The sequence below is a fragment of the Pongo pygmaeus genome, chromosome 1 (assembly GCF_028885625.2).
Source record: "Pongo pygmaeus isolate AG05252 chromosome 1, NHGRI_mPonPyg2-v2.0_pri, whole genome shotgun sequence".
NCBI classification, from domain to species: Eukaryota; Metazoa; Chordata; class Mammalia; order Primates; family Hominidae; genus Pongo; species Pongo pygmaeus.
The window spans coordinates 81,764,651-81,791,738 of record NC_072373.2 but is presented as its reverse complement, the minus strand read 5'-3'; the positions used below and the strand labels follow the sequence as shown (position 1 = coordinate 81,791,738).

The following is a 27,088-nucleotide window of genomic DNA, read 5'->3' as shown; positions in this document are numbered from 1 at the left end:
ACTAAAAATTTTTTTTAAAGACCTGTTTTACTATGAATTCTTGAAAGTAGCACAATAACATTAAAAAAATTAAATGATTTAGATTTATAATAATTCACTCTGCCTTTTTCCTAATTACTTCTGAGTAGCATGGCTTTAATAAATTCCTTTTTTAAAACTACATTTAGCCTAGGAAAAGTGAAAAATGGAGACAGGTTCACATTTCCTCTGCTGAGAAAAGAAGTCGGAGACTTCTCGGGGTATGAGTGATGATTCTGCTACTTTGGGGCAGCGACCTGCCATCTCTATATCTTTTCTTTCTTCCTTCCTTTCTCTCTTTTTTCCTTTCTTTCTTTCCCTTTCCTTCTTTTCCTTCCTTCCTTCTTTTTCTTCCTTCCTTCCTTTGCTTCCTTCCTTTTCTTCCCTTCCCTTCCCTCCCTTCTCTCCTTCCTTCCTTCCTTCCTTCCTTCCTCCCTTCCTTCCTTTCTTTTTTTTTTGAGACAGAGTCAGGCTGGAGTTCAGTGGCACTATCTTGGCTCACTGCAACTTCTGCTTCCTGGGTGCAAGTGATTCTCATGTCTCAGCCTCCCTAGTAGCTGGGATTACAGGTGCCCACCACCATGCCCAGCTAATTTTTTATTTTTTATTTTTAGTGGAGACAGGGTTTTGCCATGTTGGCCAGGCTGATCTTGAACTCCTGACCTCAGGTGATCCACCCGCCTCGGCCTCCCAAATTGCTGAGATGACAGGCTTGAGCCACTGTGCCCAGTCTCTATGTCTTTTTCATCCCAGGAAAAAGAAGATGATGGTGCTTATCACTGACTTTTTAATTGACAAAGCCTACAGTATGATTATCTTTTTAATATTCAGATTTTATTGCTTGAGTTTCAAATCTTTTAAATATATTAAAATTTAAATATTAGACAGTTTTTATAACTGTCTAATCTTTCCTGTTCACCTTAAAGGCTCTGATAAGGCTCCAGACTAATGGACAGATGTTCATAATGATGCATCACACGACCCTGTCCTGTCCAATATTTGAATATATTCTTATTATTATTTTAGAGATGGGGGTCTTTCTCTATCATGCAGGCTGGAGTACAGTGGTGTGATGTAGCTCACTGCAGCCTTAAATTCCTGGGCTCAAGCTATCCTCCTGCTTCAGCCTCCCAAGTAGTGGGGACTACAGTCATGTGCCACCATGCCTGGCTATGTGTTTTTTTTAAAGAGACAGGGGGTCTCAGTATGTTGCCCAGACAGTCTCAAACTCCTGGCCTCAAGTGATCCTCCTGCCTCCGCCTCCTTAGTTGCTGAGATTGCAGGAGTGAGCTACTGTGCCTAGCTCCAATATTGGAATAAATTATGATGATATACAAGACACACTTATAACATTTTCAGTTAACAAAAGGCCTAAAGGATAAACTGATATGTGAGATGACAGAATCTAGATTCAAAGTGACAGTAGCATGGTATAATACAAAGAATTTAGGACTTTGAGTAAGAGGTCCTGACTGAATCCTTGCTCTGTAATTTACTGGCTGTTTGTTCTTGCATAAGTCAGTTTACCTCCTCGAGATCCACTTTTCTAATCTACAAAATCAGAAAAATATGCTAATATTTCCCTCACAGGGTCATTGGTGGATCTAGCATATCACATATGTAATTGTGCCCCGGAATTGTGCTGTCATTATTGCTTGAATCTTGTCAGTCAGGAGCAATATCCCCAAATTATTCAGATCAAAATATACAGGGATAGCTGTAAATGTGGTAAAGAGGGGTAAACAGTAAAACTGCAACTCCAAGAGCAATTGCACAAGTAGAGTCAGCACCCCGAAGGAAGGAGAATGGGGAAGGACAGGAGCTTAGGAAAAAAGGTGTTTGGTTTTCTTATTCTAAGAAATTGATTGCTCTTCAAGGAGAATTTTGGGTATGCTTTATAGTGGACATACATAAAAAGTTGGACACCCATGGTGCATTTTCTTTACTCTTTCAGAAATCACCTAAGAGACGTGCCGGAGGCTATCTCTGAGAGCCAGCATGTGACCTATTCTCACTGTGAGTTGGGTGTACATGAGGCGGGAGGTGCGTGGGGCTGTACTTGGAGCCAGCTCCTTCCACACTCAGACTCTTTGCCTGTCAGGACTGCTTAAGGACTTCCAAATCAAAACCCAACACACGGTTTATTCTATTAAGAACAAATTTGTGCCCTTTCCAGAATTTCCAGACAGACAGCCAATGGTCCTAGGCTTAAGAGTCTTAAAAAAATCTTAGGCAGGAGATTAAGAATGAAAATGATGAATTTCTTAGACTCTGGTTTTCGTGTCAGTAAGGCGCTGAGCCCTCAACAGTGTGTTCTCGGCTTGCCTCCTAACTTTATGCTCGCCACTCTGGTCTCTCTGTTTTGGAGTTCTCATGTTCTTAGTGTTTGCTAATTTTGGAGTTGGTCCCCATAGCAATGTGTCATGCAGGCCATAGCCTCCACGGGGAAGAGTCTTTATTTGTGGGCTGGAAGGCTGTAGGAAGAGGTGGAGTAATATAGCTGCGATTCTGAAGGTAGCGTTGGATGTTCCCATCAGGGTGTTACCTTGTCCATGTCCCAGGATGGTGGAGGGAATCCTCTGCAGCTGCAATGCAACCCACGATCAGTGACATCAGAGTAGGAAACTTAACCCTGATGTCTGAAACCCTCTTTAATTTGGATTATATTGGCTTGCAAAGATCCTTTGTGCAGTTTGCCAGCTGCAGAGTTCTTTACTTCTTCCTTCCCTTCAATCTTAATGCACCTTCCATACCATACCTGGGAGTATAGCCGCATAAAGAGAAGCAGCTCTCAGAAAAGCACTCTTTTTTTTTGAGACAGCGTCTCGCTCTGTTGCCCAGGCTGGAGTGCAATGGCCCAATCTCGGCTCACCGCAACCTCTGCCTCCCGGGTTCAAGTGACTCCTCTGCCTCAGCCTCTCAAGCAGCTGGGCCCACAGGCATGCGCCACCACACTCGGCTAATTTTTGTATTTTTGGTAGAGACGGGGTTTCACCATATAGGCCAGGCTGGTCTTGAACTCCTGACCTTGTGATCCGCCTGCCTCGGCCTCCCAAAGTGCTGGGATTACAGGCATGAGCCATTGCGCCCGGCAGAAAAGCACTCTTTAAAAATGACTGTCAACCTAAATGAAAAAACTGAGGCAACATTAATATAAGTAGAAAGTTTATTTGGGTCAAGTTTGAGGACTACAACTTGGGAGCATAGATTCAAGTTCCCCTGAATATATACTTGGGTTAGCAGCAGTTACAAGTGGATTTTTGAAGGGAAAAAGAAGAGGCGATTCATAAACTCTTTACTGTAACATGAGCTATTTATTGGTTATATATTGTTCTTTGTATCACACATTCCAGGAACGTAAAGATAATGGGCGAGGCAGCTAGTCAGGAACAAAAATGCCTTTAAAGAATTGCCCCCGGCCAGGGGTGCAGGGGGTGCCCTTGACTAAAGGTGCTCCTCACACTCACATCCCTCTGGGCCTGATAAATTTTGCACGCCTCACATAACTCAGACTGTTCTGAGCTATTTTTCCTTTATAATTTCCCCCTCAGTTTTTTTCCTTTAGGTGGAATGAACTGGAATAAAAACCTCGTTGTATAGGTTAGGGCCATGTGCAGAACCATAGGAGTTCAAAGTTCATGTGTTGCAAACTTCTCAGCAAACTTCTTGAGGTGTGTACATTATATGTGGCAAAGTCTGGTTCTGAGGGGACACTTGCCTGGTTTTGCCGGCTGGGTGCCTGAATCTTGATTCTGTTAGTCAGATAGGGACCCCTTGGGCCATAAGTTTGTGCAACTCTGGGAAAATGAAGATGACAAAAGGATTTGTTGGGAATGATTGTAATATGAACTTTGTACAATTTGCTTACTTGTACTTAAAAAGTATTAAGCAAAGGCAGTGGGTTCTAATATCAAGCTCCATTTCCTCATTGCCGAAGCCCAGGTGACAATCCTTAGTCAATGTTCTTAAGGAACAGCTCTGTTCCTATCTGAATCCCCATCCACTGATCCCTTAGCTGAGGCGTGGTCAGCGGGAGAACAAGCTTCTTGTTTTGGGGCCTGCAGTACTAAGTCTCAGTCTTTGCTCATGAACTCACTCGAAATAGTCTTCTGTTCAGAATCTTTCTACAAAACGTTTTTCAGTCGTCCAAAATATTCTGCAAAATGCTTGCTGCCTGCCAGTAAATAAGTGGAATGAAAAAGAAGAAAAAAGGAAAAAAAACCAAAACCAAAAAACAAACCAAAATGCTTGCTGTCAAGGTGTGCTAGGCCAGCTCTCCCCTTCTGTAGTGTCAGAATTCTCTTTGTGGGATGGGGTCGGAAGGCATCATGATATCTCTTGCTTAGAGTAAGAACTGAAGGCACCTTCCCACTCGGCAGAAATAGAAAGGCTTTCACTCTTCCTTTGTAACCACATTAATCATTCCCTGCCTTCCCTGGTAGCTGAAGGTCCATGAGTTACATATACGTGTAATGCCTCCTAGACTGACTTTTATTTTAATTAAGCCAGAAGCACCTTAACTTTGCATGTCTATTAACTTCTGCATTCAGAGCGTATTTCTTTTTATTTATTTATTTATTTTTTCTTTTTTTTTTTTTATTATACTTTAACTTCTAGGCTACATGTTCACCACGTGCAGGTTTGTGACATATGTATACGTGTGCCATGTTGGTGTGCTGCACCCATTAACTCGTCATTTACATTAGGTATATCTCCTAATGCTATCCCTCCCTGCTCCCCCTGCTCCCCCTGCCCCACGACAGGCCCTGGTGTGTGATGTTCCCCTTCCTGTGTCCATGTGTTCTCATTGTTTAATTCCCACCTATGAGTGAGAACATGCGGTGTTTGGTTTTTTGTCTTTGTGATAGTTTGCTGAGAATGATGGTTTCCAGCTTCATCCATGTCCCTACAAAGGACATGAACTCATCCTATTTCATATTGCTATATTCCAGTGTTGCTTTAGAGGTTTTCCACCCTTTGATAGAGTCCTTTGATAGGACTGTAATCACCTGATAGGTTCTTCCTGCTGGTTGCACAAAAAGGTGTTACTGGGAAGGGGTCCTGATCCGGACCCCAACAGAGGGTTCTTGGACCTCATGCAAGAAAGAATTCGGGGCGAGTCCACAGAGTAAAGTGAAAGCAAGTTTATTAAGAAAGTAAAGGAATAAAAGAATGGCTACTTCATAGGCAGAACAGAGGCATGGGCTGCTCAACCGAGTATACTTATAGTTATTTCTTGATTATATGCTATACAGGGGGTGGATTATTCATGAGTTTTTCAGGAAAGGGGTGGGCAATTCCCACAGCTGAGGGTTGATTTCTCCCCTTTTTAGACAACATAGTGTAACTTCCTGACATTGCCATGGCATTTGTAAACTATCATGGTGCTTGTAGGAGGGTCTTTCAGGATTCTAATGCATTGTGATTCGCATATAAATAGCAGTGAGGATGACCAGAGGTCACTTTCATTGCCATCTTGGTTTTGGTGGGTTTTGGCCGGCTTGTTTACCGCATCCTGTTTTATCAGCAAGGTCTTTGTTGTATGTTGTGCTCACCTCCTCTCTTATCCTGTGACTAAGAATTCCTAACCACCTGGGAATGCAGCCCAGTAGGTCTCAGCCTCACTTTACCCAGCCCCTATTCAAGATGGAGTCACTCTTGTTCAAACACCTCTGACACAAAGACCACAGCGTTGCAATAAAGAAAGAGTTTAATAGACATGAATCTGGCCATGCCATTTTGGGGACAGAGGTCTTACTCAAATCAATCTCATCAAAAACTTGTAGGTTAGGTTACCTTTTTCAGAAGCAATTTCAGGGAAGAAGTGGGGGTAGCTAGACAATAGGTGCTTGCTGCTGATTGGTTGGATCAGAGATGAAATCACAGGGAATTGAAGCTGTCCTCTGGTGCTGAGTCACTTCTGGGTGGGGCCACAGGTGGGGTTGGTGGGTCCAGGTGGAGCCACTGGTGTCAGATATGCCAAAAACCTGAAAAGATATCTCTGAAGGCCTATCTTAGGTTCTAAAATAGTGATGTTATCTGCAGGAGTAATTGGGAAAGTTGCGTATCTTGTAAAGTCTGGAATAATGGCTGGCAATCATTTGTGTCTACACCTTAGCAGAATTCAGGCTTCTTTATGCACCTAGCCTGGTAGTCTTTCATTAGCTTTACAAAGGCAGTTGAGTTTTAGAGAAGGGTTACTATTATTTAAACTATAAGCTAAATGTCTCCCAAAGCTGGCTTGCCAGCTTGAAGGCTAAAGGCAAGAGGGAGATTGGGTAGATCAGATCTCTCCAACTGCCATAATTTTCTCACTGATATAATTTTTGCAAAGGCAGTTTCAGGACTGGTCATGCATTTCCAGAGAAGCCCAGTTAGCTGCTCATGGACAAGGGCAGTGGCAGACGGGGGATGGTACCACCACACAGGCTGGCACCACCACACAGGCTGGCATCAGTGTCATTTACAAGAATTGTAGCTGTGTAAAGTAGCTGGTCACCTGATTTTTGGTGTGGGAGTTCACAGACTCAGTCTTGGTGTCTTCCTCTTGTATATTTTAGTGGGAGGCTGGATCTTTTCCAATCCGGACGGAGTGTGCACAGCAGGAAACTCCAATTACCAGTATGCCGCTCCTCTGCCTCTGCCTGCTCCCCACACCCACCATGGCTGTGAGCACTATTCGGGTCTCCGAGGACACCGGCAGGCTCCCTACCCTTCTGCGTACATGCACAGAAACCATTCTCCCTCAGGTCTGTGACTCTGCTGATTAAACCCTGGGCTGGGGTGGGGGCAGTCAGGAGAAATGGATAAACAGCTAGGAAAAGGAGTAGCTAAAGATGGAACCCCTGTCATCTAATATACATCTATGATATTATTGTTTTTGTGTTTTATTTTATTGTTATTTTATGTACAAATATTTGATTAACTAGGTATAACAATCTTAGTGTTTTTTAAAAAATTATTTCATAAAACCCCCCGTCTCCTGGTTTCTAATGGGCATGAAAGGCCAGGACACTGGTATTCTGAGCAGTTCAGGCAGATCTCTAAAAGCCATGCCAAGTTGTGTGGGTCTGAAACACTCAGCTCATCACCTTCACATGGCACTTTTCTATGGTTGCATTCATGGCTCAGTTCAGGGAATACTGGGTCTAGCATTAGGGAATTATTAGGAAGGTCTCTGGGGAGCTGGATCCCTATATGTTCAGGACTTAGTTTGATTCAGTTGGAGACATGCAAACCCAACCTTAATATTTTAAAATAATTTTTGCTGTCTGTTTTTTTTGTTAGCAGTATTGTTTGTGTGCTTTTTTCTCATTGACTACTGCCTTTTCCACCTTTGCCTTATGTAGGCCCAGACCTTGCCTGATTATTAGATTTGTAGAAAGAAGGGAGAAATGAAAACAATGGTTACTTTTTCATTAAATTATTCATGCAACAAATATTTACTGAGGATCGACTATATGCCAGGCTCTGTTTCAAGCACAGGAATGAAATGGACAAATACCCTGCCCTTACGGAGATTCTATACTAATATGAAGAGATTGACAATAAAACAAGTAAAGTTCACGGCATGGGAGATAGTGGAGAGTATTTGGATTCCAGCCTCCTTCCTTCCTCGGTGACACCCTGAGCTCTGCTTTTGTAGAGAGTCCTCCTGGTCACCAGCTACCTGTCCCTGTGTCCCTTAGCCTGCTATTCTTGGCAACCTCAACAGTTGCTGCCAGGTGGGGAGATTATGTAGCTTACCAAGTGCAGAAACTGAGCAGTGGCTCACTCTACTTCCTCATTCTTTCCTGCGGTCAGCATCAAATCACATCTTCTGAGCACCTACTGTGTACCATATTCTTCTAGGCAGTGGGATAGGAAAGTGATGAAGACATAGCTTCAGGGCCGGGAACGGTGGCTCACGCCTGTAATCCCGGCACTTTGGGAGGCTGAGGCGGGCGGATCACAAGGTCAGGAGTTCGAGAGTAGCCTGGCCAACATGGCGAAACCCCGTCTCTACTAAAAATACAAAAACTAGTCAGGCGTGGTGGTGGGCGCCTGTAATCCCAGCTACTTGGGAGGCTGAGGCAGGAGAATTGCTTGAATCCGGGAGGCAGAGGCTGCAGTGAGCCAAGATTGTGGCACTGTACTCTAGCCTGGGCAACAAGAGCAAGACGCCGTCTCAAAAAAAAAGATATAGCTTCTTCCCTGGAGGAGCTTGGGGTTACACAAATACATAAATAATGAATCCTAATATAATGCAGAAACATCACCTGGGAACTTGTTAGAAATGTAGACTTTCAGGCTCTACTCCTGAGTCAGGGTCTGCATTTTAACAAGATCACCAGGGGATTCATAAGCGCTCTAGAGTTTGAGAAACAGTCTATAAAACACGTAAGTCAGGGTGCCATGGGAATGAAGGAAAAAGAGCAGCTAGATATACCTGGTGGGGCAGCAAAGGCTGCCCAGAGGGGTTAACATTTAAATGGAGCCTTAAAAGATGAATGGAAGAGGACAGAGTGGGAGTGGGCAGTGGTAAAAGGTGGAGGATGACATGTGCCACAGGCAGAGGTGCAGGGCATTCCAGGTAGAGAGAGTGGGCTGAGCAAAGATACAGAAAGGGGAAAGACCCTAGGTTGTCTGGGAACAGCTTTGGAGCAGAGTGTAGGGGAAGTGGTGACAGATGGAAGATGTAAGAGTTAGGGCTGGAGAGCTTGGAAGTGCCAGATCGTAAAAAGAAGAGACATGGCCAGGTGTCTTAGTCCCCTTTGTGGGACTGTAACAGAATACTTGAGATTGGGTAATTTATAAGCAATAGACATTTATTTTCTCATAGTCCTGGAGGCTGGGGAGTTTAAGATTAAGGTGCCAGCATATGGTAAGGGTTTTCTGGCTGTATCATAACATTGCAGAAGGCATCACATGGATGGTGGGGGAAAGAGGGGGAGAGGGCAGGAGGCTAAACCCATCCTTTTATCAGAAACCCATTCCTGCAATATTGACATTAACCTATTCATGAGGGTAGAGCCCCCATGGCCTAGTCACCTCTTAAAGGCCCCACCTCTCAACACTCTTGCATTGGGAATTAAGTTCCCAACACATGAACCCTGGGGGACACATTCAAACCATAGCACCAGAGATAGACGTTGGAATCTTCCTTCTCTCTCTCCCTTCTGCCCCTTTTCCCTTCCTTCCTCCCTCCCTCTGCCTTCTTCCTCTCTCTTATTTGTATACTATTTATGCAAATAGAGATTCAAAGAAATGGAAGACATTCTTCTTCCCCCACCCCCATAAAAACTGTATATATTCAAGGTGTACAACATGATGTTTTGATATACATATGCATAGTGAAGTGATTACTGCTGTCAAGCAAATTAACATGTCCATCTCCTCACATAGTTACTTTTTTTCATGATGAGAGCGCCAGAAATCTACTCTCTTAGCAAATTTCCAGTACACAGTACAATATTATTAACTATAGTCTTCAGATTGTAAGTTAGATCTCTAGACTTATTTATCCTACATAAGTGCAGCTTTATATCCTTTGACCAATATCTCATTTCCCCAGCTTCCCACCCCTGGTAACCACTGTTGTACTCTCTGCTTCTATGTATTCAACTTTCTTAGAGTCCACATATAAGTGAGATCATACAATCTACTTCTTTTTGTAAAAAGGTATGATTTTTTTTTCTTAATTTTTTTTTTTTAATTGTAGAGATGGTGTCTCTCTGTGTTGCCCAGGAAGGTCTCAAATTCCTGGGCTCAAGGGATTCCCCTGCCTTGGACCCCCAAAGTGCCAGGATTACAGGTGTTAGCACCATGCCTGGCCAAAAGGCACTGTGCTTGAGATAGTTAAACCTACTCAGGGATGGCTGAGAAGAATAAATTCCTGGACCTCAGAAATCTCATCTGGGGCACTGGTGGCCCTTAGGCTTAGCTTGAGGGGAGGCTGGTACGGTCCCTTCTTAAAAGAGAGTGACTGTGGTGAAATGAGTTAGACAGATCGGTGTTACCCAGGGCAAATCATTCTGCCACCCTGAGGCGTATCTATAAGATGGAGTTAAGGAGTCACTGGTGTGAAGATTAAACTATGAATGACACCTGGCATATGGTTGACATTCAAGAAACCTACATTTCTTTTTATTTTCTATTTCCCTGGGAAAGAACTAACTGTTGGTGCCTGTAGTGCAAGCCATGGTTATATTTTGCCCTAGGATAATGTCACTGGTCACCATCTTTATGTCTTCTACATTTGCTGTCAATTCAACTGTTGTTATTTCCCCAAGTGAATTTGATAGAAAGCTCAAGCAATAATCTGCAAGTTTTCTCGGGACCTGACAGCTGGACTTCCTTATCCTCCACACCCCATGCCAGCATCCTGTCTGTACCCCACACCAACGGACCAATCAATCCAGGACCCAGGTAAGACCAACACCATCAACTCACTCATTGGTGGTCTTGGGGGTTTACTTTAGCACTGGGGACTCAAGTTCATTCTTTTTCCTAGGGTGGCTTGGTCTAACCTATTGTCCTGACTTCTAAAACACTAAGAAGTCAAGGTGGCAACAGGATGGAGTTCTTTCATAACTGGAGAAACAGCTCAGTCATATACCGTTTCTTTTATTTAAAAGGATAGGTGGGGTGCAGTGGCTCACATCTGTAATCCCAGCACTTTGGGTGGCCGAGGCAGGTGGATCACCTGAGGTCAAAAGTTCGAGACCAGCCTGGCCAACATGGTGAAACCCCATTTCTCCTAAAAATACAAAAATTAGCTGGGCATGGTGGTGCATGCCTGTAATCCTAGCTACTGGGGAGGCTGAGGCAGGAGAATCGCTTGAACCCTGGAGGCAGAGGTTGCAGTGAGCTGAGATTGCGCCATTGCACTCCAGCTTGGGCAACAAGAGTGAAACTCTGTCTCAAAAAATAAACAAATAAATAAATAAAAGGATAAAGACATTATGGCCTGGGATCATTTGTCTTAAACTAGTCAGAAATACTTTAAACTGTGGTGGTAGCAAATAGATACTGACTGTAGAGGAATTGAAGAGGAAAAGTATAAATATACACTGAGAAGTCAAGACCCATGATTGTCCATTTTGCCATGAGTCACCCATCCTAAAAGGGGGACATATTGTGGATGCCTGGCCTCACGACCCTGGTAACAGAGCTAAGTGTAGCATGGGGGACCCCATGGTTTAATCCTCACACTAGCAACCTGCATTAAGTTCTGACATCTAGAAATCTGAGTGGTGAAGTGGGAAGAGAAGGCCCCTTTGAGTCTGACAGGCAGGGGTTTGAGTCCCAGTTCTGTCTACCTCTTAGTAGTGATTTTGTGGCTTTGGGCAATTTTCTTAGCCTTACTGAGCTTCAGCTTTCTTATCGGTATCATGGAAATAATGTGACCTACTTTGCAGAGTTACTGTGAGCATCAAATGCAGAAATGAGAAAATGCATTAACATGCTTTGTAAGCAGTAACATTCTGTGTAAATGTCAGCTATTATGTTCAATATGGTTATGCAGAATTTTGAGAAAGTCCAAAGTGGATTCCAAATTAAAAGATGAGGCTTGGCTGGGTGCGGTGGCTAACACTTGTAATCTCAGCACTTTGGGAGGCCAAGGCAGGTAGATCCCCTCAAGTCAGGAGTTTGAAACCAGCCTGGCCAACATGGTGAAACCCCGTCTCTACTAAAAATAGAAAAATTAGCCAGGCGTGGTGGTGCATGCCTGTAATCCCAGCTACTTGGGAAGGTGAGGCAGGTGAATCACTTGAACTCAGGAGGCGGAGGTTGCAGTGAGCTGAGGCACTGCACTCCAGCCTGGGCAACAAGAGCGAAACTCTGTTTCCAAAAAAAAAAAAAAAGGATGGGACTTGGGAAGACATCAGATGACTTGTGATTTGTAAGTCTAGAAAAAGTTAGGAAAGGTTAGGAGAATGTGGTGTCTTAGAATCACCTGGGGTTGTTGTTAAAATGCAGAATCTGATTGGTAGGTCTGGGTAGGGGCCTGAGATTCTGCATTTCTACCAAGTTCCTGGGTGTTGCTGATATTGCTGTGGCCCGCAAGGGTGTAGAGCTGTGCTGTCCAGTGCAGCAGCCACCAGCCACCTGTAGTTGTCAAACACTTGAAATGCAGCTAGTCCAAGTTGAGTATAATACTCACATAGGATTTTGAAGATTTAGTGTGAAACAAAGAATAAAAATCCCAGTTTTATATATATATAAAAAATATATATACTACTATATTACATATGATTTTATATTTTTAAATATAATATAGACATATATAAAATAGATAATATATATTTTAATATATATTTATAATTTGTATAAAAATATATTTATATATTAATATCTTAAAAATATAAATATATATAAAATATAATAGTATATGTAAATATAGATGTTATGTAAATATTATGATGTAAATATATACATATATAATAAATATATATATTTATATCACATGCATGTTGAAATACTATTTTGAATATTTTTGTTAAATAAAATATTAACAATAAATCAATTTTTTTCTAAATGTGGCTACTAGAAAATTTAAACTTACATATGTAGCTGGCATTTATGGTTTGCATTTTGACACTGATCTAGAGGATCATTTGCATTTGACACTGATCTAGAGGATCTGAGGGAAAAGCATTGACTTGGGCTGTGGTAGGAAGTGAGGAGAGTGAAGATGAGGTTCCCTGAAGATATTAAACAATCATGTGCCAAGTTGTATACTAGATAATTACATATATATAAGTCATCCATATATATAAGTCATCTGTAGTACTCAAAGACAACTATAAGGCAGGTATTAAAATTCCTATTTTGCTGATGAAGAAACTGAAGCTCAGGGCCTTAAAAATTTCCTGAAGGTTCTGCAGTAAGCAGTACCTCTCAGAGCCCATGGTTCTCCCACTGGCCCAGGAGGCATCAGAAAGGGTCTGTAAGAGGTAATGTAGAAGAGCACTTCTGAAGATTGGGGCCAGAATCCCCATAAGCTGAGCTAGCTCAGAGAGAGCTCAGAAGATGGGCTTCTGCAGGTTTCATATGGTCCAAGGAGGCCTGTAGCACTGAAAAATGGTACCAGGTGAAGGATAGCATTGCCAACTCTGGTTTCCCTGTTGCTGTGTTTAACTCATTCCTGACTCCATAAATATTTTGTTAGAAACAAAACAAAATAAATGTATTCAATATTGCCATTGGATAATAAGCCAATTATCAAGCAATACAGTGTTGGGCAACGCAGAAACTCTAAAATGTAAGAAACATAGTGATGACTACAGGCTGAAAACATTGGGTTCATTGCACCTGTTCCAACTGCATCTATATTAAGGTGCAAGCTTGGGTGTACATTACAATCACCTGGGAAACTTAAAAAAATCCTCGTACTCAGGCTGCATGCCAGATCAGTTCAATCAGAATCTCTGGGGCAGGGGAGTGGGGTGAGAGTGGGATCCAGGCACCAATATTACTTTAAAAAACCTCCCTAGTGATTCGAATGTGCCGAATGTGCAACCAAATGTGTGAACCAGTGCTATTGAACTAGAGAAGGCAAAGAAAATGTTGTAGCTCCCAGCCTTTCAGCCAGGCACCAGAGCTCACAGGTGGAGACCAGGAATGGAAGAATTAATGATAACAACCATCATTTACTGAGTATTACATGCTAAGGACCAGGTACTCCTCTTATTTAATCCTTGTAGCAATCTCTGTAAGGTGGGTAAAATTATGAATCCATATCTTGAAGATGAGAAATTGACACTCAGAGATATTAAATAATTTAGCCAAGGCCGCAGAGCTAATTAAGTGGCAGAGCTGGGATTTAAACTTAAGTCTTCTGACAGTGATGTTTCCTGGTTATTATGCTGTATTGGCCAGGGAGAAATCATATGCAGAAATCACACAGTTTTAATACCTTTTTTTCTACTGCCCTGCCAATTTTACATAGGCTGCAAGGGAGCCCAGATAAATGAAATTCTGTGTCTAAAACCAAATAATTCGCTGGTGGCCAGGCCAGTACCAGAATACTTAATCTTATCATTATTCCACCATACTTTGCTGCTTCTCTTAGCTTTTCTGCAGAAACAGGACCAATCTGTGTCATAGCTAGAAATAAAGCCATGGCCAGAAGCCCTCTCGTAACCATGCCCTTCTCAGCACTGTGTACATGCTTGTCAGGTGGCACTCCTTCCTTGGAGTGCCATTGAACGTTCCCTTCCCCTCTTTCTCTGTCTCTGCAGCCCCTACCCGTGCCTGTGGACCATCAGCAATGGTGCCGGAGGCCCCACTGGGCCAGGCCCGGAGGTGCATGCCAGCGCCCCAGGAGCATTTCTCCTCGGAAACCCAGCTGTGACTTCACCCCCTTCTGTGCTCTCCACCCAAGCACCCACTTCGGCTGGTGTGGAGGTTCTGGGGGAGCCCTCGCTAACCAGCATTGCTGTGTCCACCTGGACAGCAGTGGCCTCACATCCCTTCGCGAGCTGGGGTGGCCCAGGAGTGGGTGGGCACCATTCTCCTTCCTCACTGGATGGTTAAGCAGGATCCTAGGAGCCTCTCTCCACAGAGAGCCTTCCATGTGTAGAGTGCTTAGAAACCCCATCAACTGATCTAGTGAGTCAGACTGTGGAATCTCCCTTCCCACTAGCTGGAGGTGGAGGTGGGTTATTACAGACGTCATACTGGGAGAGGCTTCAGTTTGGATGATACTAGTTAGATCATTTGCATCTCTCCACCATTTTCTTCTGCACTCCCGTTTTCTCTGCAGCTTATTCTTGCCATGCTTAGGTGACAGAAGTTTGTTAAGTACCGTCCTTGTGCCCTGCCCCTTATTCTCAAATCGTTCTGGAAAGCCTCACTTCCTTTTCTGTGGGGAAGGTGCAAAGCTGTTAAATGAGCTCAAAGTTTACCTAGCTAAGGCCACTGCTTCCTGCTTTGTGCAGCCTGGAAAGTATGTGTGGCCACAGGGCTCTGGTTCACACTTCTGCTTTGAGACCAGGACGGAGTGTAAGCCGTAGAGTAAGGTTAACAAAAAGAATAAAGCTAATCATGTATTACTCACAGCAGTGTGCCGAGACTTGTGGAAATCAAGTCATGTCACGCCTCTGCTCAGAAACCTTCAATGGTTCACCATTACCAATGGAATGAAGTCAAATCTCCTCACTATAGCTGGGTGTGGTAGCTTAAGCCTATAATCTCAGCTCTTTTGGAGGCCAAGGTAAGAGGATCGCTTGAGGTCAGAAGTTCGAGACCAGCCTGTGCAACAAAGTGAGAGCCTGTCTCTACAAAAAATACACATGCACGCAAAATTAGCTGGGCGTGGTGGCATGTGCCTATAGTCCCAACTACTTGGAGGAGGATTGCTTGATCTCAGGAGGTTGAGGCTGTAGTGGACTATGATTGTGGCATTGCACTCCAGTCTGGGCGGTAGATCAAGACTTTGTCTCATTTAAAAAAGAAAGAAAGAAAGAAAGAAATAAGGAAAGAAAGAAAGAAAGAGGGAGGGAGGGAAGGAAGGAAGGAAAGGAAGGAAGGAAGGAAAGAAAGAAAGAAAAGAAAGAAAGAAAGAAAGAAAGAAAAAGAAATCCTACTATGAGCGATCCCACCATCTGGCCTGAAACCACTTCCCCAGCTTAGGTCCCTCTGTTATCCTGTTGGCCTCCTATGTATTGGTCAAGGCAGGCATCTCTGTTCTCTGAACATTCATTGCACTTTCCAACCTCTATACCTTGCCTGTGCCTTAGTGTCCTTTTTTCTCCAGTTCACCTGTGCGAATCCGACCCACCTCCCAGAGCCTGGCTGAAATGTCACTCCCTGCATCCAACATCTGATCTGCTGAGATATGTCTGATCTATCTCTGCTTGCTGTTCTCCCATTGTTTTTGCCTCTGCCATAGAGCTCACTTCATTTTGCCTTGTATTTTTGTTACCTGTGAGTGTGTCTCTCCCTATTAGACTGTAAGCCTCTCGAGGGTGAGGCCTAGCCTTCTTGTCTTTGTAACCCACAGCAGCTGGTACTGTGCCTTGCCTATTGTAGGTGCCCAATAAACATTTGCTGAACTGAATTGGTGTAATGTGCATGTGTGCTACAAGGATGGTGTGAAGTGGCTGGGGGGCAGATCTCAGAGACACATGCCCCATGACACATATGTGCATCCATGTGGGAGCCTAGGAACATGCTGGCTGTTAGTTACACGGGCTCCTCATTTGAGGCACTGCCAATTCTCCGTGAATGACAATCATATATGGAGATGGGGTGTGCTCGAGTGGTTATTCCCAAATACTGGTTCTTGGATGCCCTAAGTCAGGATCACCTGGGACAGGGGGCCCTTGATAGACGTACAGATTCGTGGGTATACCCCACACCTGTTGGATCAGAATCTTTGGGGCTGGTGTTCAGGAATCTGCATTTCAAACAAGAGCTCCAGGCATTGGCCCTGGGCTAGGTTTGGAAACTCCTTACCTAGAAGAGAGAAATAGAATGATAAATACTCCAGGAACCGTATTTCAGATGAGTTTTTACCTCTGCCCCAGCCAAGGTCATTGCTGTAACCACTGAGCAGAATCAGTTTCATGAGTCTTCCTCTTCTTTTTCTACCTACTACTGGATGTGCTAATAACCTTGGGAGTAAGGTTTCCAGACCTGGGTGATGAGCAGTTCTCCAAACATCGACTTTAGACTGCACTGACTGAGCAGCCCTTCTCAGGGCCGCCACTTGAGGCGTCTAAGGTTGCACTTGGAGCCTAGCATTGGCTCAGCTGCTTCCACCAGTCTTCCATCAGTTGAACCCGTGCAAACCCAGCCCACTCCAAGGCTTAGTCTGAGGGGTCCAAACATGGTACTATTGAGTCCTTGGCTCTTTCTACAGCGAAAGGTCCTTTAACATGCTATGGTGTCACGGCTGGTGTCACTGCCCAATATTTCTGTGCTGTTCTGTTTTTTGCATCTCAGAAAAGAATACAATTCCAGCTACGTGGTGTCAAGGGAAGACACATTGCCTGACTTCAGGTTGCCTGGCCAGAGCTCTGGGCCACTAGTTGGCGTGTGAGTGGCCAAGGCGCAATGGATCCATGCATCTGGGAAGCTGTCTGGTCAGCATGCCCCTAAGGCAGCATTGTTCCTGTTTCCCAGTCCCTTTACAATACCATTAGAAGTCACTAAGGTATTAATATATTAGTATCTCTGCAAGACAGTACTTTGGTAAGTTATAACAGATGATCATTTCTCAATCTGCTAGAACTTTAGGCTACTGTGGCCTGTAATTGCCACAGCAGGTCTGGCCAAGACCTCTTCACTGGTCACTGCAGCAAGTCCTGGCACCAAGTCCTTCACATATCCTGTACCAAGAGCTCAGCAAGTGTAATTAGGGAATAAAAACCCACCTTGAGTCTCACCCTTCCTGCACCTCCCCTAGCCTGGAGCAGACAGAAGACCTGGCCCAGGAGCACAGAACAGAAAGAAGCTCGTAGCCTCCATTGTATTTTCATTTATATTGCTCAGGTGAATGGGGTCCTCTGCAGCGTGATAACATGAGCATTAGCTGAGTTTGGGGTGATCACATCTCTCAGTCTTGTAGGATGCTCAGCTTGGAACCTACTGTGATTCTTAAACACACACACCGTGATAGCTGGTTCCACAAATAGGATCTCTATTTGCTGTTAGCTACCTAGCCAGAGACACTTTCTATTTTTTTCTTTAAATAGTCTAGGGCTAATTTCTGATTAGAAGAAACAACACTAGTTACATAAGTCAGTTTAATAAGTGACAGATTAGCTTCTGTAATGTGTTAGACAAACTTTGGAGTTTTGTATACCATTTCCTTGCTCATGTATCTTCTCTACTCAGCTCACTATAAAACAAAAGTGGTGCCTTTCAGGTTTTCTGGACTATTGCATGAAATTTAAGAGGAACTGAAATCCCACCTGAATGGAAGAGTTATGCAATACTTTTAGCCAGATGGTAGAGATTCTAACTCTCCCTGAAGCCTGGCCTATTGGAAAGTGTACCCTACTGTGGGGCCTTTATTTGAGTCTGTGTGACCTCACCAGCCCTCCCTTCCCTGGATGAGCCAGCCTCATTACCAACCACCTCTGTCCACCATGCTTAGCCAGATGCTTATGGGAAACTGCTGATTCCCTTCGTGTCACTTGGTGGACACCCCCCAGAACTGGATGGTGGTCAAATTAGGGGAGAAATGTTTTCATCACCTAAGTTATTAAGAAAAAAACTCAATAAAGGATATTCGAAGCTTGGTAGGTCTTCACCACTTTCTCCAAGACTAGACTAGATTTGAGTGAATATCAGCAAGTTAAAATATCACATTTGTGAAGAATATGAATTCTGTTTTATGGAAATTGTGGGTCAGCCAAAGTAGGGGATGGCAACTGGGGCATTCAAGTGGCACTTCTTTCAACTCCTTCCTTTTTATTTTCTCCACCCATTCCCACTTTATTGAGCCACTTGTTGGCTACTGGCCAGGTTGGTGAACAGAGAGAGTATGGGCATCCTGGAACAGAGGTTAAGGTAGGGATATGTGGTGCCAAAAAAGATATAAAGGAACAGCTTCTGTGGTCTGAAGACACCAAAACTTTTCCATCATCATCATTATAGACACATCTATGGTGTAGTCTGTCCAACCCCCCAACCTTCTAGGAATAGAACCCCCCCAAACTCTTGGTGACAATACCTTTTTGGAATAAGTAATGAGAGAAATCTAATGTGACTGACTCCATCTTGCTTCTAACCTCACAGGCTAAATTGCTTTTTTTTTGTAGACTGAGGCTGCATTGATAAGACCCAGCTAAAATTGTGGTAGGACCTTGAACTTTGCTGTAGAATAGGCATAGTTAAACCATGACCTGCCATTGCTTAGTTTGTTTTTCTATAAGTTGTTTACTGCCCCAGAATCACAAAACTGGGGGTCATATGATTTATAGCTCCCCCATCTACTCCTATAGCTAACATCACTATTGTGAAACCTAAAGAACTGGTCTTTGAGATATCATTCAGATTTAGCATTGTGACAAAACAAGAAATGCCACCTGGTCCTGAGGCTCCCTTCCAGGAACTGACTCAGCCACACGAAGACAGTTTTAGGTGTCCCTGTGATTTCATCTCCAGCCAATCGTTTCAGTTCTCCAGCCCCCTTCCTGCCAAAGTACCTAGGCTACTGAAATAAAACGAGTCTGGGAAACCCGGAGCCCAGAGCAACGGGTCAGGCCCAGGTGAGGACTTAGAATTCAACTAGTTGGGAGTGAGAAGTTGGTCAAACTCTCATTCTCAACATGGAAACATCGGAAATTCACATTTTCTGGTCATGACCACTCTGATTTGGAGCACTTTGTAGGAGTAACTGTGTGTGTGTTTATGTGTGTGTGTGTGTGTGTGTGTGTATGCACAAGTATGTCTATTTAGTGATGAGGTTCCTGTCCCTAGAGAGGAAGTCAATAAACCTTTGGGATAGCTTCACTTTGTTCTGAAAGAGCACTTTTTGGGGGGTGGAGTTTGGGGAAGAGTGTAACAAGGAGTTTTGGGTTAACCAGGGCTGGTTCTGGAGGATGGAGCTGTGGTATCCCTCCTACATACCTATTAGACGGGGAGGGCTTGGAGCTTGGAGGTTGCTGAGGAGGAATGAGACATATTTAGGTGGGAACATAGTAATCTCTTAGAAGGAAAGACCTTTTCTATTTGTGGTTAAAATGTAGTGAAATATATTGGATGGCTTGGGTTAGCCCAGACCAAGGTTGGGCAGCAGGAAAAGTATATTTCCTCTAAGACAAAATTATATTACCACAATGGGAGGAGTAGTTTGAATGGATGACTGGTTTCCACACAAGAGCAACTGGAGGTAAGAGATGCTTCTGGACCCAATGTGGACTTATGCAGCCACCTGGACACTGGTATGCCTTGAGAAAAATGGCTGGTGTGTGGGTTAAAAGAGTTGATCCTCAAGCTTTAACACTTGGGGCCTGGGCTAGAGTTGCTAAGTGGGATATGTTGGGGGAAAATGTCCAGGGTTGTAATGACAGGAAATCATGAGAGATTGAGGATACTCCATGGATTTCTGTTAACTTGAGCAGGTGGGTGTTGATGGTCACTAGAGTTAGAAATTTAAATTAGAGAAATGGCTAATTGTGTTATTACAGGGTGGATGACTGTCTTGGTTATACTTGAGGACAAAAACTGTCTTCTATTGCTGTGCCTCCAACACCTTGCACGTGTGCCTGGTAGGTACATGGTAGGCACCCCACAGGTATTAATCCAGAATTTTTAGAAATAATCCTTAGAAGTACTTGGAAATTTTAGATGGGGAAACATGTTTGGTTTGATAAAAAGTTCTTTGTATATTTTTGTCAAAGTTATGTCTTTATAAGATCGTATTTCTTTAGAAAAGTTTTTTTTTGTTGTTGTTGTTTGTTTGAGACAGAGTCTCGCTCTGTTGCCTAGGCTGGAGTGCAGCGGCACGATCTCGGCTCACTGCAACCTCTGCCTGCTGGGTTCAAGCAATTCTCCTGCCTCAGCCTCCCAAGTAGCTGGGATTACAGGCGCTCGCCATCATGCTTGGCTAATTTTTTTGTATTTTTGTAGAGACAGGGTTTCACCATGTTGGTCAGGCTGGTCTCAAACTCCTGACCTCTGGTGATCCACGCGCCTCGGCCTTCCAAATTGCTGCGATTACAGGCATGAACCACCGTGCCCAGACAGATTATTATTTTTAATAGCTTTATAGATATATAATTTACACAGCCTATTTAAAGGAGAAATTCATTGGATTTTTCTAGTATATTTACAGAGTTGTGTGCCCATCACCACAATCTAATTTTAGAACATTTTTGTCACCCTACAAAGAAAGCTTATACCCATTAATAGTCACCCACTTCCTTCCTACTCACCTCCACCCCCTCCCCTAGGCAGCCACTGATCTCTTCTTTCTCTATAGATTTCCCATTCTGGACACTTCATTTGGCTGGAGTCATGTGATGTATGGTCTTTTGTGACTGGCTTCTTTCACTTAGAGGATCCTTGATGCTGTAGCGTATATCAGTACTGCATTCCTTTTTCTGCTAAGTAATATTCCGTTGATAAATACAGCGACATTTTGTTTATCCATTCATCAGCCGATGAGCATTTGGGATGTTTCCACTTTTTGAACATTCATGTATGAGTTTTCATGTGGGATAGATACTCTCTATCATTTTCCTCATCTTACAGATGGAGGGAGCCAGCTCAGACAGCGTAGATGGGGTTTTCAGTGTAACACAACTACTAGGGGCAGAATTCAGACCTACCTGACGATGAAGTTCTTGTTCCCATTCACAACCCAATGTCACCCTGTACTGAGGATTGTTCCAAGCAGGAGCAGTTACGTTACTCAGCTGGCACTTCCCCTTGGTTTCCTGTCACATTTACATCAGGTTCCCAGGGCTGCGGTGGTGATTAGGGAAAAGAGTCTGTGTTCACACTTGGGAGGAGGCCGGGCATAGGGAGTGGGAAAGCGGGAGACAGGGAGATTGTGGAATGAGCAGGGTTTCATGGGGCAAGGACCATCCGGGGCCTCGTGGCAGATTGCTGGTCTTCCAAGGACTGGGTGGCATCTCTAGGGCATTTCCAGAAACCTTTTGGGGCAGATTCTGGTAAAAGTCTGAATTTCCTGGAGCAGGAGAATGTGGGTAAGAGTACATTATAATTTGATTAAGAGCAATGTGATCTCAAAATCTAATGAAGCCTGGAAAATATTGATTGGTATTGAGGTGATTGATTTTAGGATAGACATTTTAAAAAGTGCACTTATTGACAAGAAAACAAAAATGTGCTGTAGCCAAAGCATTCAGAAATCCAAGACTTAACTTTGCAGTTTTAAAGTTCACAGATGTGATGAAAGGGAAAAGGACTTTGTAATCTTTACAATGATTAGACTTTGAATTGGGAGCCCATATGTGTAAGTTATGCTACTGTTTGGTCAGCCTGCTGCCAAGTCAGTTACCAGCAAGATGATGCCATAAATTTCTTGCTCTGCAGAGAGGATAAGATACAGGGACCATTGATACTTTCTTGTCAGTGCCTCAGACTGAGGGGCTTCCTGGGATATAGGCATTTCAATTTAAAATTTCAATTTAAATGGAATAAACTTTCCATTAATTTCCATTTATTTCCAATAAAATTTCCATTTCAATTTAAAATGGAGACAGCCTGGATTTGCCCAGGATGAATTGGTCAACTTATAATGTTGGACACGTACTTGTGGAGTCCAGAATCCTGCTGTGTTGACCACACGGGGAATGAATATTTTTCTGAAAAGAGATAGGGCAGAGATGAGCAGAGAGAGTAGAAAAGCTAACAGATGGCCTTAAATTCCTACGGTTGCACTTTTCTTAGCATCCTGTAGGTGGGTCTATTGTTTAGCACAATTATTTACAGAAGGCAAACTGTTATGTAGAGCAGCTAGAAGCATTGGATGCAGTCTATGTTTTATTTCATCATAGACAATCCTGTTTTATCTCTCCTAGCCCTATCAAATGTAGCCCCCAAATACTTGGCTATGATCTGAGACCTAGGAAAATAGCATGTGATCTCTGTCTCTCACTTTTTTTTTTTGGCATGTGATTTTAAGATTTTCATCTTTAAAGTTATTGTAAAACTCAAGGCCCAGAGCGTGGCCCAGAACTGGTGGGAGTTCACAAAACAGATCAAGAATCAGAGTTGGTGAGTCATGCAGGTTCACAGCACTCTGAAATACAGGGATAGGGCTTACTCATCAGTTCAGACATTAGGCGTTCCAAAGGAGGTCCTGGGGGTGTGGTGATGACATTGCCCAGGATCAATTATTTAACTGTTGTTTAAGAGGTAGGAACCTCATCAATGGGTTTACATAGGGTGGAGATAGGAAGTAGAGAAAGCAAAGCGTTCTTCCAGTGCCCTGATCTCTTTCCATGTGGGCTAGTGCCTCGTAAGTCCAGAGAGGTTACGCTATAGGTGGGATAAGGGTAGGATAGGGCTTGGGGAGCACTTTCTTTCTTTTTCTTTTTTTTGAGACAGCCTGGGCTCTGTCACCCAGGCAGGAGTGCAGTGGCGTGATCTCAGCTGACTGCAACCTCTTCCTCCAGGGTTCAAGTGATTCTCCTGCCTCAGCCTCCCAAGTAGCTGGGATCACAGGTGTGCTCCACCACGCCTGGCTAATTTTTTGTATTTTTAGTAGAGACTAAAAATACACCATGGGGTTTCACCATGTTGGCCAGGCTGGTCTCAAACTCCTGACCTCAGGTGATACACCTGCCTTGGCCTCCCACAGTGCTGAGATTACAGGCGTGAGCCAGGCAGCACTTTCTTGAATGTTCTCAGAGTTGTACATAAACCTGAGACATCAGCAACTTCATAAGTAAGGTCTTTGGTATACGCAGAATTTTATATGCACTTACGGTAATTTTTGGGAGGTGGTCTTTGGTATACGCAGAATTTTATATGCACTTAGGGTAATTTTTGGGAGGTGAAGAGACAAAGTGAGGGGAAGGGATCCATAGCTTTTGTTAGATTTCCAATGGGATCCATCATCCCCCCCAAAATTAAAATCTACTGCTCTATATGCTCTTCGATTGATATGCTTAGCTCATAACTTTAAGTTTCTATGTAAGTGCTAAGAGCTTATAAATATTCTCCAGCTAGACCTCTCCTCTTGATTCTGGATTCCATGTATACTATACTACCACCTACAGGATATTTCCACCCTGTGTCCTGTGGGTGCCTCAATGTCAACACACCTAAGACTCAGCAATGGCTTCTCTTTGTATATTGCCCATTTAGATGAATGACATCACCATTTACCCAGGTACTTAAGTCTCTTTCTTTCATTTGCCACATTTGATTAGCCACTAAGTCTGGTCTCTGCTACCTCAGAAATACTTTTCAATTGAACACTACCACTTCCTTCTCTCAGTCTCAATTGCTACTTCCCTCCTGTAGCCAGAAATGAAAATCACAGTAATAAGCCTTGCACCCCAACTGAGAAAATACTTTAAGTCACAATAGCCTAAAGTTCTAGCAGATTGAGAAATGACCACCTCTTATAACTTACCAAAGTACTGTTTTGCAGAGATACTAATATATAACAACTTAAAATACCTTAGACAGCTGTTCACTTATTTCTAACAAAATAAGTTAGAATTTATTTTGAAATATAGGTGAATCTTTTATGTATCCAAAGACCAAATTTAGGCTCCTTTGTGAGTTTTGGAGCCAAAGAGAGGAAGCCTGGAATGGAGGCTCTGTTGGCAAAAGGAAATAAGGTTTTGGAAATGCCACTGTGTAAGGGCCTGGGTGAGTAGAGATTTATTTATTTTTAAATTTTATTTTCTAAATGATGAATAATAATTGTACATATGTATGGGGTACACAGTGAAGTTTTGATACATACAATGTAAAATGATCAAATCAGAATAATTAGCATATTCATCATCTCAGACAGTTATCATTCCTTTGCGTTGGGAATGTTCAATATCCTCTTTTTAGCTATTTGAAACTATATAATACTGTTAACTACAGTCAACAGTGCTCTAGTACTCTAGAACTTATTCCTCCTGTCTAATATAACAGTGCCACAATGAACATCCTTGTACATTTCTCTGGTGAACATGCATGAGAGTTTCTGCAGGGTAGATACCTCCAAGTAGAATCCCAGACTTAGAATATGTGTAGCTCAACTTTTGCATGTATTGTTCAATTGTTCTCTAAACTGGTTGCATCAATTTACAATGTAAGCAGTAATAAATACGTTTCCAATCTTGCTATCACCCTGTGTTACAAAGCTATTAACATTTTTTAATTGGAATGGCTATTTTAATTTTCATTTTAGGTGAGGTTGAATGTCTTTTCATAGTTTTATGGCCATTTGCGTTCTCTCTTTTATGAAAAGTGTTTTCATTCTTATGCTCGTAATTCTTATCAGTAATTTGTCTTTTTTTTTTTTTACAGGCTCTGAACGATATCTCTTTTTAGCAGAGGTGAATCTACTGTAAAGCTAAAGAAACTTAGCTTTAGGGCCGCTTGCTTGGACAGGCTTCTTTCAGTGCCCTGGGAAGGGACATTGCAATATGTTTACACAATCATATGTATGTATTTTAATTTGCAAAAATAAACTATTTTAACACTGTTTGGTTAAGACCAATTTTCTTTCCACTCCTGCTTCCCTTCTATGACACCTCTCTTTGTGCGGGGTGATGCTGGGCATTGTAGAATCGAATTGAAGGAAAACCGAGTTGGGAATACATTTAGTTTGGATTTAATAAAATATGTTTATGGGGTTCTGAGTCATTTTTCATGTTATCCCTGGCTCTCCCACTGAAGAAATGTCTTCCAGGGATACTCCTGCTGCTCATGATGTGAAAATAAAGTACCGGAGATTGCACTGTCGTGTAAACATGTCCTATGGCACATGGCATCAGAAGAGTCCGGGTAATGGAAGAGAAGCAAGATTGGAGTGTGTAGAACCAGAAGCTGCTCTGTGAATTTTATTTGATACGGTCATCAGACATGTAGATCTGTAAGTGGAGAACTTAGTAATCAGTGACATCTAGTCAAAATGGAAATTATCTCCTACCAGGAATAAACAGATATAACCATAAATGCATGACACCTTTTTTTTTTTTTTTTAATGAGACAGGGTCCTGCTCCATCATCCAGGCTGGAGTGCAGTGGCATGATCTCGGCTTACTGCAGCCTTGACTTCCCAGGCTTAATTGATCCTCCTGCCTCATCCTCCCTAGTAGCTAGGAACACAGGTGTGTCCCACCATGCCCAACTAATCTTTTTTATTTTTTGTAGAGACGAGGATCTCATGATGTTGACCAGGCTGGTCTCAGACTCCTGGGCTTAAGTGATTCTTTCACCTCGGCCTCCCAAAGTGCTGGGATTACAGGTGTGAGCCACCATGTCCGGCAGTACACCATAATTTATTTCTCTTTTTGATGGGGGTTCTAAAAATGTATGTATTAGAAGTCCTGTGTTTGTAAGGCAGAAACCCTTAGCAACACCATAAGCAGCAAATACACTTGTAATGTCTCAGATATAAAAGAAACTTAATACAAGTTTCCCTAAATTTGACAATTTTAGAAATATACATGAAATTAGCAACAACTGCTTGTGAAGTGGAAAGAAACCGTTCTAAAATATTAATACCCTCCAAATCCCACCACATTAAATCTTGATTAGTCATTTTAGGGATAGACTAAATTACTTTTCTAGTTTCTCTATGGAAAATAATATTACAAAAATCACTGTATGAAGAGGCAATCAGAATATATAACTAACAAACATTGGTACTAAATGAATGTAATTGTTATTACATTTCTGGCAGCATAGAATCAAGGCACCTCCCAGCCTTTCCCACAGATGTGTGTGTCCATGTAATTCAATTCTGGCCAGTAGAGCATGTATTAGTTTCCTAGGGCTGTGACAAACTGTGTGTCTTAAAACAACAGAAATTTATTATCTCACAGTTTTGGAGGCTAGAAGTCCCAAATCGAGGTGTTGGCAGGGCCATGCTTGTGAGATGCTAGGGGAGGGTTATTTCCATGCCTTTTCCTACCTTATGGTGACTGCTGGCAATTTTGGCATTCCATGGCTTGTAGATGCCATACTCCAATCTCTGCCTGCATTGTCACCTGGTGTTCTCCCTGTGTGTCTGTCTGTCTCCTCTTTTTATAAAGACACTAGTCATTGGATTAGGGCCCATCTTAATTCAGTGTGATCTCATTTTAACTAATTATACCTGCAAATATGTTATTTCCAGAAAGGTCAAATTCTGAGTTTCTGGGTGGATATGAATTTTGGGGGACACTATTCAACCCAGCACAGAGTATAAGCAAACTGTTCGTGTAAATAATTCCGTGTAATGCACTTAAAATGTACCAGGCTAGAAAAGCATCTTCCCAGTTCTGTGCCTCCATGGGGTGATATTCACATTCTTGTTTTTATGCAAAGACAAAAGAGCATACAAATTCTATCCTTCCTCCCTTCCTCACATTTATCCTCTGTAGATATTGAAAGTCCTGTGAAAAAGCTGAAGCCACAAATAATGTGCTTCAATACAGTGTGATTT

At 42.8% G+C, this 27,088-nt stretch overlaps 1 protein-coding gene across 3 annotated transcripts in view; it reads left to right on the top strand.

The window, feature by feature from the left end:
* TBX19 (T-box transcription factor 19) overlaps positions 1 to 16,006 on the top strand; it is a 44,337-nt gene extending 28,331 nt beyond the window's left edge. The window contains exons 6-9 of one of the 3 annotated variants that reach the window (XM_054496465.1): positions 168 to 239; positions 1,973 to 2,034; positions 10,290 to 10,425; positions 14,244 to 16,006. In XM_054496465.1, coding sequence (XP_054352440.1) covers positions 168 to 239; positions 1,973 to 2,034; positions 10,290 to 10,425; positions 14,244 to 14,538 — 565 coding nt within the window. In that variant the 3' untranslated portion in view covers positions 14,539 to 16,006. Of the gene's footprint in view, positions 1 to 167; positions 240 to 1,972; positions 2,035 to 6,578; positions 6,768 to 10,289; positions 10,426 to 14,243 lie in introns of all 3 variants that reach the window. The other 2 variants (XM_054496483.1, XM_054496473.1) reach the window with 2 other exon arrangements.
* Positions 16,007 to 27,088: the final 11,082 nt, after the last annotated feature.